The sequence below is a fragment of the Gambusia affinis genome, linkage group LG11 (genome assembly GCF_019740435.1).
Source record: "Gambusia affinis linkage group LG11, SWU_Gaff_1.0, whole genome shotgun sequence".
Classification (NCBI taxonomy): Eukaryota; Metazoa; Chordata; class Actinopteri; order Cyprinodontiformes; family Poeciliidae; genus Gambusia; species Gambusia affinis.
This window is the reverse complement of record NC_057878.1, coordinates 29,564,906-29,578,504: the sequence shown is the minus strand read 5'-3', so window position 1 is coordinate 29,578,504 and position 13,599 is coordinate 29,564,906. Positions and strand designations below refer to the sequence as shown.

General features: G+C 48.9%; 1 protein-coding gene across 20 annotated transcripts in view; it reads right to left on the bottom strand.

Moving 5' to 3' along the window:
• Positions 1 to 13,599, bottom strand: part of clasp1a (cytoplasmic linker associated protein 1a) — a 39,618-nt gene that overhangs the window by 13,408 nt on the left and 12,611 nt on the right. For 4 of the 20 annotated variants that reach the window (XM_044131158.1, XM_044131162.1, XM_044131170.1 and 1 more), the window contains exons 9-27: positions 12,803 to 12,943; positions 12,649 to 12,722; positions 12,178 to 12,270; positions 11,965 to 12,110; positions 10,577 to 10,712; positions 10,431 to 10,501; positions 10,084 to 10,143; positions 9,671 to 9,748; positions 9,429 to 9,596; positions 9,297 to 9,343; positions 9,041 to 9,211; positions 7,671 to 7,694; positions 7,152 to 7,259; positions 5,450 to 5,608; positions 2,466 to 2,570; positions 1,538 to 1,600; positions 1,006 to 1,109; positions 857 to 880; positions 349 to 593 (exon numbers count right to left, since the gene is read on the bottom strand). In XM_044131158.1, coding sequence (XP_043987093.1) covers positions 349 to 593; positions 857 to 880; positions 1,006 to 1,109; positions 1,538 to 1,600; positions 2,466 to 2,570; positions 5,450 to 5,608; positions 7,152 to 7,259; positions 7,671 to 7,694; positions 9,041 to 9,211; positions 9,297 to 9,343; positions 9,429 to 9,596; positions 9,671 to 9,748; positions 10,084 to 10,143; positions 10,431 to 10,501; positions 10,577 to 10,712; positions 11,965 to 12,110; positions 12,178 to 12,270; positions 12,649 to 12,722; positions 12,803 to 12,943 — 2,017 coding nt within the window. The remainder of the gene's footprint in view (positions 1 to 348; positions 594 to 856; positions 881 to 1,005; positions 1,110 to 1,537; positions 1,601 to 2,465; positions 2,571 to 5,449; positions 5,609 to 7,151; positions 7,260 to 7,670; positions 7,695 to 9,040; positions 9,212 to 9,296; positions 9,344 to 9,428; positions 9,597 to 9,670; positions 9,749 to 10,083; positions 10,144 to 10,430; positions 10,502 to 10,576; positions 10,713 to 11,964; positions 12,111 to 12,177; positions 12,271 to 12,648; positions 12,723 to 12,802; positions 12,944 to 13,599) is intronic. The other 16 variants (XM_044131164.1, XM_044131160.1, XM_044131168.1 and 13 more) reach the window with 10 other exon arrangements.

The following is a 13,599-nucleotide window of genomic DNA, read 5'->3' as shown; positions in this document are numbered from 1 at the left end:
CCTTAGTCATGCCTTGGAGAGATGTCTGACATTTAAAGTGATGATCTTTCCACAGCATCTTTGCTGTTATTGCAGCTAAAGCCATCGTGTTTCTGACCTGGAAGTTGGTGGCGACAGAAAGAGGTCAGTACAACGAGGATGAATCATTTGACTGGGACTTCAAGATGTTTTGGCATTTCTGGCTTCCTCCAGACCGTTCAGAAGAGCCTGAATGGGGAGAGCATCTGGCTGCTGAAGGGGGAATACATCTGACTTCACCAACGTATTATAGGAGCTCTGTGTTTCCTTCAAATAACTCCCAGCAGCAGAAGGTGCAAAGACTTTACTAACCCCCTGACAGACTCCCACCTGAGGATCCTTTGGCTCTTCAGCAGGTTCTGCAGACCCAGCAGGCCCTCCTTCCTCTCGGACCAGTTGGAGCTGGCGCAGTGGTTCAGCACCTCGGCCACGTCCTCCGTCTGCCGCAGGTAGTGGGGGATGCCTCCGTTCCTGGAGCTGTAGGAGCGCTCCGAGCAGGCGCTGGACGCGTCGCTGTTGGCGTCGTCATCGGAGTACATCCCAGGAGACTCGTAGCGCCGCCGCAATGGCTTCCTCTGCAGCGGAGAGGGAAACGTTCATGCAGCGTCATGCAGGAATGAGAGCTTGGCAACCAGGGATGGAGGTTAAGACACATGCAGAGCTTTGATGTGATTCAGTCCTGATCTGTGAAACAATCTGTTTTCAACTCAGAGGCAGGCGAGCAGTGCCGCGAGGCTCTGGAGCAGAAACGAGACAGAAACCGGAGGAAGTAAAGGAGGCAGTGAGACAGACAGGCTGGCGATGGAGTGAACACAGACAGCGGTAAGCGTCCCTCTACCTTGTTCCTGGAGTCTCCCAGCAGCTGCAAGCAAAACGCCAGAAGGAAGACGAGAGAGAGGAGCACAAACCCAAACTGTCAAGGACCTTTTCTCCGACTTTCGCCCGCAGTTCTGAAGGATTGTGGCGTGGAAGCAGGAAGTGACTCACCAGAGCGTCGGCCACGGCCGCCTCCACCTCGGTGCCGGTGTTCAGGACCCGCATGGCGTTCACCGACGCAGAAATCCTGGCTTGGTGGATCAGACCGTATCGATCTACAAAACAAGACGGACCGCTGATTAATGAAGGGAACCGGCTGCCTGAGTCTTACCTTCTTCTTCTTCTTTGGTCTGATCATCAGCGCCCAACAAGCAGAGGAAGCCAACAGAAGAAGAAGAAACAGAAACATGCACCAGATGTTCAGAGTCTCATTAAGGGATGAAAACTGAAACAATCAGGCTGGAAACACAAAGAAACAGAAAAACGTCACTTTCTGCATGAGATATGGATCGGAACCAGAACCTTCCTGGAACCAAAACTACATGTTTCCATGACAACTGAAGAAAAAGCTGCCATGCTGGAGTAAAAACTGAATTCTGATGGGTTCTGATGGGTTCTGGCTGCAGCCATGAGGAACGACAACAGAAGCAGACTGGTGGGCCACTCCAGCTCACACTGGGAGGACTGGGAACATGCAGGTCACCTGACTGGCCGTGGGGTTCTGCTGAGGACAGAGCGCTGGTGGAACGGGAATGGCGTCTGGAGGCTGCGGGAGAACCAAGAAGTCACTACTGGATCAGAACCACCGGGTCCAGTTTCCCCAGTTGGCCTCTAGGTTAAATATGACGGCAGAGGACCAGGCCCCAGAGCCGCTCACATTTAACCTTTGACCCTCCGGTCCTCAGTGACCAGCACACCTGCTACAGACACAAGCAGACCATCTTCAGCAGCTCCTCTAAACCCAGAAACTCAACATCAGGAAACAGGAAGTAGGCGGAGTCATGGCCCTCATCACCACTCCTCCACCACTGTGCCTCACTGATTTCTGGGTCTGGTTCTGGTCCGGCATCACTCTGATCCGCTAACCGTGCTCCGGCGGCCATGTTGGTTCTAGAGAAGAGGTTTTCTCCAGCAACCCTTCCAAGCAGCCAGACTGGTTCAGAGTCATGACCTTTGACCTGCTAACTCAGTCTGAGATGGCGCTCTGACCTTGAGATGTTTTCCTCTTGGGAATAACCTTTTTTAATGTTTTAATTTGATTTTATGTTTTTAATTCCAATTGAAAGTTTTCAATTTAATCATTTATTACTTTTTTTTAAAATGTCATTTTCATTAATTTTTTTTTTTTACCTTTTTACTCAGAATTTTTTATTGTAATTTATCATCATCATTATTATTATTATATTGGGAATAATGTTTCTGGAACAGATTCCAGAGGGTGTGGAGATGACCTTTGACCCTTCCCAGGCTGTTGAAGGTGATTAGTGGAGCTAGAAGCAGCAGCATGGAGCCTTCCAGCCGCAGCTTCTGGTTGTGTTTTAATTCAGTTTCCTGCTGATTCTCCAGGATTCATTCTGAGTAAAACGTTGGAAAGGCAGCAGCGACCCTGAGGAACACCAGGCCGTACTCACCCAGAGGAGCGAAGCCCCGAGCGGGGCTGGTGTCGCGGCTGCTCTCGCGACTGGTGTCGCGGCTGCAGCCCTGACTCATGCTGGGGCGCGGGATGCGGCTCCGGGCTAGCGTGCAGCGGGGGACAGCAGCAGAAGAAGAAGAGCATTAGCACGCAGGCTAGCTGTCAGAACAACTGCTTAGCTGAAAACATCAAGCAGGAGAGAAACAGGAAGGAAATACAGAAGGAAATGCTGGTTCTGGACGGCCACCAGAGGTCCAGACACAAAGAACCAGGGAACAGAACCTGCTCCAGGAGGTAACTCCACTTCAGAAGATGCTAAACTGTTGATGTGAGCAGAGAAGCTAACAGGAAACTCCTGCTAGAGAACAGATGGTTCCTCTGAGCTGCAGCAGAGGAACCCAAACACTCTGACTGGTTTAACATCAAACATCTGCTGAGAGAAGGAGGACTGCAGAGGAGACGTGTGAGTCAAAACAGTAGAAGAAGAAACAAAGTCAATATGCTGCTGCAGACGAGAGAAAAATATTTCCTTTTTTATCTTCATTGGTGACAAATTTCACTCATCCAACCAGACAGAAATAGACCAGACTGGACCGGGTCAGTACCACGGCTTTAAAAAGGTTCTAAAAATATCCTGCAGCTTAAGAGCTGTAAGACTGATCCTGGCACACTGCTGGTCAGCTGGCTGAAATGTGTGGGATGGTTCTGGTAGAACCCGGAAGAACAGATTTATCAACATTTTATTCAACATTCTGATCCTGACTGGAACAGAACTGGACCGAGCCGAACCACACAGCAGGATGGCTACAGGAAGCCTGCAAAGTTTTAAGAACAACTTCCTGTCTGCACAGGAAGTTTGGTACTTGGTACCACTGGTACCAGGATGAATGAATGGATGAATGAATGGATGGATGAATGGATGGATTAATGAATGGATGGATGAATGGATGGATGAATGGATGGATGAATGGATAGATGAATGGATGGATGAATGGATGGATGAATGGATGGATGAATGGATGGATGAATGGATGAATGAATGGATGGATGGATGGATAGATGAATGGATGGATGAATGGATGAATGAATGGATGGATGGATGGATAGATGAATGGATGGATGAATGGATGAATGGATGGATGGATAGATGAATGGATAGATGAATGGATGGATGAATGAATGGATGAATGAATGGATGGATGGATGGATGGATGAATGGATGGATGAATGGATGGATGAATGGATGGATGGATGAATGGATGGATGGATGAATGGATGGATGTATGATAGATGAATGGATGGATGAATGGATGGATGAATGAATGGATGGATGAATGGATGGATAGATGAATGGATGGATGAATGAATGGATGAATGGATGGATGTATGGATGGATGAATGAATGGATGAATGAATGGATGGATGTATGATAGATGAATGGATGGATGTATGGATGGATGAATGAATGGATGAATGAATGGATGGATGTATGATAGATGAATGGATGGATGAATGAATGGATGGATGGATGGATGGATGAATGGATGGATAGATGAATGGATGGATAGATGAATGGATGGATTAATGGATGGATGTATGATAGATGAATGGATGGATGGATGGATGAATGGATGAATGAATGGATGGATGGATGGATAGATGAATGAATGGATGGATGAATGGATGGATGTATGATAGATGAATGGATGGATGAATGAATGGATGGATGAATGGATGGATAGATGAATGGATGGATGAATGAATGGATGAATGGATAGATGAATGGATGGATGTATGGATGGATGAATGAATGGATGGATGTATGATAGATGAATGGATGGATGAATGGATGGATGAATGGATGGATGTATGAATGGATGAATGAATGGATGAATGGATGGATGAATGAATGGATGAATGAATGGATGAATGGATGGATGGATGTATGGATGAATGAATGGATGAATGGATGAATGAATGGATAGATGAATGGATGGATGAATGAATGGATAGATGAATGGATGAATGAATGGATGGATGAATGGATAGATGAATGGATGGATGGATGAATGGATGGATGAATGGATGGATGAATGGATGGATGAATGAATGGATGAATGAATGGATGGATGAATGGATGGATGAATGAATGGATGGATGAATGGATGATGGATGGATGGATGGATGAATGGATGGATGAATGAATGAATGGATGGATGAATGGATGGATGGATGGATGGATGGATGGATGAATGGATGGATGAATGAATGAATGGATGGATGAATGGATGGATGGATAGATGAATGGATGGATAGATGAATGGATGGATTAATGGATGGATGTATGATAGATGAATGGATGGATGGATGGATGGATGGATAGATGAATGAATGGATGGATGAATGGATGGATGTATGATAGATGAATGGATGGATGAATGAATGGATGGATGAATGGATGGATAGATGAATGGATGGATGAATGAATGGATGAATGGATAGATGAATGGATGGATGGATGAATGGATGAATGAATGGATGGAAATGGATGGATGAATGGATGGATGAATGGATGGATGAATGGATGAATGAATGGATGAATGGATGGATGAATGGATGGATGAATGAATGGATGAATGGATGGATGGATGTATGGATGAATGAATGGATAGATGAATGGATGGATGAATGAATGGATGAATGGATGAATGAATGGATGGATGAATGGATAGATGAATGGATGGATGGATGAATGGATGGATGAATGGATGGATGGATGAATGGATGGATGAATGAATGGATGAATGAATGGATGGATGTATGATAGATGAATGGATGGATGAATGAATGGATGATGGATGAATGGATGATGGATGGATGGATGGATGAATGGATGGATGAATGAATGAATGGATGGATGAATGGATGGATGGATGGATGGATGGATGGATGGTCGGATGCATGTGGCGCTCAGCGTCCTACCCAGGCCCGGCCTGCTGGGGCTGGTCTCGCGGCTGCATCCCTGGCTGCGGGGGATCCTGCTGCGTCTCTCTGCGGCGGTGCTGGGCGGCGCCGCGGCCCGGGGGATGCGGCCGTAGTTCTGGCCCAGCAGCTTCCCTGGGGAGCTGGAGCGACTGCCGGCTGTGGGGAGCAAACGACACACACACTGAGAGCCGGATGGCAGGCGGACGGCCTGAGGGCGCGGCGGCAAGGAGGAGGCGGGCCTTAAGGGGACCCAGTGACACACATGGAGCACTAAGGATGCAGTGGAACCAGTGAAAACTGTAGAAACCAGAAGTGAACTGTTGAATCAGAGTCATGCAGCTGCAGGCGACACAGACTGCTACAGGAGCAGGGGGCGTTCAGCCGCAGGGGTCAGGGGTCAAGCTCATCGGGTGGAGCTTAGGCCTTACCGCTGATGGGATTGGCTGAACTGGATCCTGGACGATGGCAGCACCAGGCCGCGGGACAGAGTGGACAGAGTGGACGGTCAGAAACAGACAGAGGGACGCATGTATGTAGATTTTTACCCAGCATGCACTCTGGCCTGCAGCTGATCAGAGAACTGAGCGTGCATGGAGCAGCATGAAGACGATTAGATGAGACATGGACAGATTTCACTGCAGCATGGACCTTACCAAGCTCCGCCCACAACCGACCCACGTGACCGCAAGTCTCACAAGCAAAGCCTCGTAGCGCATTGTTTCTATGTAAACATGACTCCATTAGTGCATCATTTCTACCTGATTTTCACAATATATCAGCTACTACAATGGACAGAGGAAATAACAAGTTCATGTCATCATCTGGGAGGAGGTTACTGGTTTCTCAGTCACTAGCTGGTTGCAAACCTGAGGCCAGCAGGTGTCAGTCGGTCAGTTATGGTAGATCTGAAATTTGGTTTGATGACCTCAATATGAGAAGCTACAGACTGATAAGAGGAACCAAAGAGCTCAGTTACGGTAAAGAAGCCATTTGTTTGTTAAAATTTTATGAAATCTATTTGTTCTTTTTGATGTTTGTTATGAATGACGTATAATCACAAACGAACAGGGTAATTAGTCCAACGTTTAGAAACTACAGCGGCTGTAATGAGCCACAGCAAAGGTAAACAAAAGTAAAATAACCCGAACAGGTGATCAACTCAAAACCATTCGTACCTTTTTACTCTCTCTCTCTCTTTGTAGTTTAAGCAAACTTGTTACCATATCAACCGCCTGCGCCCCGCAAGACGAGCAAAGATTACGTTAAAAACAAAACATTCAGTCCGTTACGATATCAAGTTTCCAGGCTTGATATTTATTTATGGATTATTAATCAGCGCTTCCCTGAACACAGCGATGGTTGATTGACCAGCTGTACTTGGTGCTAGAGAGGCTAACACGAGTAACAGTTTAGTCCAAAGCTAAAATAAAATCTTTAGTGTGTGTCAGATACACGTTGCATATTGATCTGTTTAGCTAACGTTAGACTGTGTAGCAGACAGGCTTCAAGGTGTAGACGTTGTTTCAGTACTGCTATTATGCTGTACTTAGCTAACGAGAAGCTCGTGTTTGTGAGACGGCCACCCACGTGACCACGTAGAATGAGCATCAGCCAATGAAAAGCGGCCCCTCTGGTAAGGTCCATTGAACTAAAGATGGTCGACAGGCACATCTTCATCATCATCATCATACAGACTTACGCTGCGACTGGGAGACCACTTTAGCTCGACTCCGCCCCCTGCTGTCCACTACTGACGGACTGGCTCCGCCCACGCTGCCGGAGCTCTGTCTTCTCGTACGAACACGACCTGCAGAGACACAAGAGACACTCGATAGTTTGGATATGAAGAAAGACAGACGAGGACAGACGGAGGACAGACGGAGGAGGACCTGGACGAGGGACAAGAGACAAAGCAGCGTCTCTAGAGACGAAACAATGGCCTGAGGATCTGCTGCTTGAAAGTACGTCTGCTGTTTATTCATTGATGTTTGGGGTTCTGCCATCGTCTTTTATGCGTTTACCGTCCCTCACTGAAGCGCTCTGACGATTATCGAGCTTTTTTAATCGTGATGCTTTAATAAAATGTGAGGACGCTGTGTCCCCAAAGTGAGACGACAGGCAGAGGACATCCACACAACAAACAAGAGGGGGAAAGACAGATGGAGGGGACACAGGAACGGACGTCTCTGACAGGACAGACGGGGACGTCTCATCTTACCGTCACTCTTACCAGCAGCGCCGTCTTTTTCAAAAAGGCAGCAAAATGGAAAGAGGGGAGATGTTAGCAGCAAGACAGGATGGACAAGATGGACAGGTCTACTGGTTACTGTCAGTCCAATGAACAGAGACGGGCCCCGTTAATGGGAGCACTGGGAGCCTCGTTCCAGTAAACTTCCATAACTGCTGAGCAGCAGCCATTAATATCCACCACCAGAGGAACCAGGAGGAAATAGGGGTAAACCACTGGGAGAGCTGGTCCTGGTCCAGGTCCGGAACCAGGACCAGAACCGTGTCAGCTCCGGAGTGAAGGTTACATAGGCTACTAAATAAAACCTCTGATCTTTTCAGACCAAGTCAAATTTTACATATCTTTTCTCTTTCTTTCAGAAAAAATTTTATTCACTAATTATTTAAGAAGAACCTCGCTGCAGCAAACAGGAAGTGGCGGGACGGACCGCTGTCTGTCTCAGACCTTATTTGGAAATGAGACCATTGCACTCCGGAAGTGAAGGGGGCGCTGTTTCCTATATTATCTACGGTCTCCCGTTTTTATTTTCTTTAGAAATCTTTGATACATTTTCACCTTTAGGTATCACAACTAATATAATTACGTCACTAAATCAGAATAAGGGCTGCACAGTGGTGCAGTTGGTAGAGCTGTTGCCTTGCAGCAAGAAGGTTCTGCAGCAGAGCTGGAATAAAGGAGGGCTGCAAAGAGTAATCGGTTGTTGAAATAATCATCAACTGATCCAGTAATGGATTGATTACTAGACTAAAGCTGTAATTAAACCAAACCTGGACAAACATGGAAACATTTTGTATGCAAGGTAAAAATGTTCTGTGCAAATCTGCAGCTTTGGCTTGACTTGGTTCTGGAAAAATCTCCTATTAATCAATAACTGATTTCCAGATCAGCTGTTCGCTGAACCGATGTTCAGGACGGCCTGAGCGGTTCTGTTTTTCAGCTGCAGATGCATCGTTAGCTGCAAATGATCAAACATTCACTAGAGGAATGCTGATATTGACAAAATTTTCTGATTTAAATACAAGATTAAATTATTTTTTTCTATCTTATACTGTATTTCTAATGCACTTGGCTTAAGTGGTTAAAAGAAAAAACTTTTTTTATCGGATTAATCGTCTTAAACGATTGTCTCAAGAATTGTCAGAAAAATCAATTAATCATTGAGATCAATTGTTAGAATAATTGATTAAGAATCAGAATAACTGATTTGTCATTATCTGACAAATTGATTGGCAGAATAACGGATGACTGAAATAATGATCAGTTTGGAATAAACGTGGAATAAACCTTTAAGTCAGTCAGTCGGTCCGACCCGTTACTTTTGCACAGCAGGAGGGGTGTACCTAGCGAGGCGTAGGACCCCGGGGGCAGGGCGGCGGCGGCGCTGAACGGCGAGGAGGCCGGGACGCCTCCCAGGCGGGACTTGGCGCTGGAGGCGGCGTTGACGTCGATGTCGCTACGGGAACGCTGCAGGGAGCCCGGCGTGGCCGACGACCTGGAGCCCGCCAGCTTACCTGGACGGGGACAGACAGGAGACACTGGACCAGAGCCCTCTGGACCCAACACGGTTCTGGACGGGCTCGGCCCAAACACACTTACTTCTGGTGATGCTGCCTCCGATGACGCTCTTCACAGACAGAGGTCGGCTGGAACAAAGCAGAGAACATTCTGGAGTCATCCTGCAGGAAGGCTAGCAGAACCAGAACCAGATCCAGAACCTCCGGGTCTTACTTGAGGCTCTCCTGTGAGGATGAGGAGGAGCGGTCGGACTGCGGCAGCGACACGACGCTGTCGGAGCTCTTCAGGTGCGACTGCAGCGCCTTCTGATAGGTGGCCTCCAGCGCCTGGAACAGAAGCTCCGCCTCCCGGCTGTAGTGGCCATGGAAACCCCAGTAGCACCTGCGACGGGACAGACAGGTGAGTCGGAGGCCGCTCCTGCCGCTGGCATCGCAGTGTGAGGCGGAGACGCGTACTTCCTGGCGATGGAGCGGGCCTCGGAGTCGGCGTCGTGGATTCCCTTCCGGACGGTCTCGGTGAGGACGGCCACGTGTCTGGGGCGAGACGGAAACATGAGGACAGAGACGGGCGCCGCCGGTTCCCACGGCGACACTCCAGGAATGAGCTCGCTCCCTGGGGTTCCCTCCCGCTTTTAATGCCTCCTCTCCCGTGGCCATGGTTACAGGAGCGGAAGCCGCCTCACGGCATCCATCGATCACCCCGGCTCATCGGGAGCTTAGCGAGCCGACGCCTAGCCGCCTCAAATGTCACCATGGGGGAGGGAAGGGGGAGGGCTGACAAGCTCCCCCCCTCTCCTCCACTCAGACCCCCTCCCCCTCCCCCACACCCATCCATGCAGTCCTGGTCCCACAGCCGAGGCAGAACTCACCTCTCCAGGGTCGACGTGTGCCACTCCTGCAGCAGGAGGTCCAGGAACTCATAGCAGCGCCTGGAAGCACAGAAGAAGAAGAGAAGAGTGGCCATGTTAGACCAGTTCCAAACTATAGTTTGGAACTGGTCTAACAAGACCTGTCTGACCCAAGACTGTTCTGCAGCCATGGGTCAGCTGCAGAACAGTCTTGGAGGTCCAGACAGCAGGGAACCAGCAGAAGTTGGTGTCTGAATGAAGCTTCCAGTAAGGCTGAAAAGCCATTCCTCCAATTTTAAACTGGTATCCATGGAAACCTTTGCCTGGTTTCCATGGATACCAGGGACAGGCCGTGGAGAAGCTCTTACCTCCTGACAGCCACAGACTTGGAGCTGCAGTTGCTGGTGATGATGGGGATGAGGCGAGGGTAGTGGGTGTGCTGGAAGAGAACCACAGGTGTTAGGGTCCACATCCCCCGGAGGGACTGAGACGTCCCACAGGGGCGGAGTCTCACCCTGAGGATGAGGCGGATGGCGGCCATTCCGGACGTGGCCATGACCTTGGCGCTGTTTGGTACCAGGTTGAGCAGGGTCGGCATCACGCTCTCCGCTCCGTGGTCAAACTTGTTCCGCAGGACGGCGGACAGATATCTGGTGGACACGGAGACACGGTTAAAGACCCTGCTCCTCTCTGTCCAAGCTGGACGGTACCGAACCGAGCCGACCCATGGCTGCAGAACAGTCTCGGAGGAACCAGAAAGCAGGGAACCAGCAGAACCAACAGATCTGGTCCAGAACCAGTTGAGGAGCTCATTCTGGTTCCAGGCCATCTGCTTATTGAATGTTTCTTTGGTTCCTCAATTCAGGCTGTGTGCTCTGAAAGCTCATGCCTGAAAGGCTGGTCCTGTCTGGTTCTGTCCGGTCCGGTCCAGTCCGTGACAGCCTCAGGTGGTACCAGAGCACACTGTACCACCCGATGTGGTACAGTGTGCCACGTCCCATTTAGCTTTGATCCATTCGTCAAGCAGCTGCTCTTTAGCTGCAGACCTGCTCGGTTCCACCTCATCTAGGTTCAATTAGAATCTGGGTGATGGATCAAAGTTTCACAGCCGAGCAGAACCGGTTCTGAAGCAAACTGAAACCTAATCAGTTCCAGACCCGGTTAATGTCAGAGCTGCCATGAACGTAATCAGGAGGGAATTAATGGCGCTTGAGGACCATTAATCAAAGGATTCCTACAACGAGGCCTTCTTAAAGGGCCAGAGACGCTTTAACAGGTTCTTAAAGGGCCAGAGACATTTTAACAGGTTCTTAAAGGGCCAGAGACGCTTTAACAGGTTCTTAAAGGGCCAGAGACATTTTAACAGGTTCTTAAAGGGCCAGAGACATTTTAACGGGTTCTTAAAGGGCCAGAGACATTTTAACAGGTTCTTAAAGGGCCAGAGACATTTTAACGGGTTCTTAAAGGGCCAGAGACATTTTAACGGGTTCTTAAAGGGCCAGAGATGCTTTAACGGGTTCTTAAAGGGCCAGAGATGCTTTAACTTGTTCAGGTTCTTAAAGGGCCAGAGACATTTTAACGGGTTCTTAAAGGGCCAGAGACGCTTTAACAGGTTCTTAAAGGGCCAGAGACATTTTAACAGGTTCTTAAAGGGCCAGAGACATTTTAACGGGTTCTTAAAGGGCCAGAGACATTTTAACGGGTTCTTAAAGGGCCAGAGACATTTTAACGGGTTCTTAAAGGGCCAGAGATGCTTTAACTTGTTCAGGTTCTTAAAGGGCCAGAGACATTTTAACGGGTTCTTAAAGGGCCAGAGATGCTTTAACGGGTTCTTAAAGGGCCAGAGATGCTTTAACTTGATCAGGTTCTTAAAGGGCCAGTGGTGTTGTAGCAGAATCTCACCCCAGCGTGATGCAGGCTTCTCGGACCACCTGGGAACGCAGATCTTTGGCCGACAGTTTCAGCGGCGCCTCCAGCAGCCGCAGCTGGTGAGGGAAGCCTTCGTGGTCTGGCGCTCCGGCCAGGACGAGAGAACGGACCTTCTTGAGCTGTAACAGAACAGAAGAGTTAGCCGGGTTCATCAGTGGGCGGCCTGGCGGAGGTCAGAGGACATACCGCCACCACGCGCTGTTCCCAGTCGTGTTTGTCGTCAGATAGAACGTCTCGGATCTTGGTCAGTTGGTCCTCCAGCTCCCTGTTGGAGTAGAACTGCACACCAAGCACAACCCAGTAAGAGCGGCGCTCCTTCCAAAGTTTTTCGCTCCCACGCATTGCCCTCCACCGATCCCTCCCCTTTTATAAACTGGAGTGACCTCTGACCTCAGTCACGCTAGTTACCAACTACTACTATTTACATCCCTGTTTATTTACAAACCTCTGATGACGTCACACCTGAGGTTTCCTTGACCTGTGAGTTGATCGGCTTGCATTATTTGCAGTTATCATTGTGTTGGCCGCAAATGGTAATAAAACGGCAAAATAATCTTTTATTGATAATAAATTATTCCAGACATTGTTCCATAATTTCTGGAATAATTTCTGGTCCACTGGGGGATTTATCATGGAGACAGTCCGAGCTGGACACACCTGGACTGGCGGGACGTCCTCAAACGCCTTCACAAAGTCGTCTTCATCGACGGCTCCAGCAGCCGCCTCCTTTCCTTCAGCACAGGAAGACACGAGCAGACAGTCAGCAGGACGGACGGACGGACGTCCCCGTCCTGCTAGATGTGTCTCTCACCTGTGGACTTGGTGGACGAAGCAGAGCTGGGCCTTCTCACAGAGCTCACCACCGCCCTCCGTCCACTAGGAGGCGCCTTGGAGGAGGACGACGAAGAGGATCGGCCTCCGTCCACAGAGTCTTCATCCTCAAAGTTTTTATCTGCAGAAAAGGAGGAGCGGCTCGTCAGAGGTTCTAACCACAACCGGACCGAACCGGCCAGGTTCAGCAGCCTGTTGACCGGGCAAAGGCCAGAGCGAGAACATGGACCACAAGCAGTGGAACCAGTAGAACCAGTGGAACCAGCAGAACCAGTAAAATCAGTGGAGCCAGTAGAACCAGTAAAATCAGTGGAGCCAGTAGAACCAGTGGAACCAGTGGAGCCAGTGGAACCAGTAGAACCAGTGGAACCAGTGGAGCCAGTGGAACCAGTGGAGCCAGTAGAACCAGTGGAACCAGTAGAACCAGTGGAACCAGTGGAGCCAATAGAACCAGTGGAGCCAGTAGAACCAGTGGAACCAGTAGAACCAGTGGAACCAGTGGAGCCAGTAGAACCAGTAGAACCAGTGGAGCCAGTAGAACCAGTGGAGCCAATAGAACCAGTGGAACCAGTAGAACCAGTGGAATCAGTGCCAACAGGACAGCAACAGAAGTGGTTCCCAAACTGTTGGATAAAAGTGTTTGACTGTAAAGTCGGTTTGCAGTTTGGTTGCAACCTGAAGTGTGAAATAAACTTCAGTGGAGTTTGAAAACAAAACGTGTGTAAAGGTTTCTGTCTGGTTGAACCACGTGAGCCCAGTTGATGTTTTTTCTTTCCT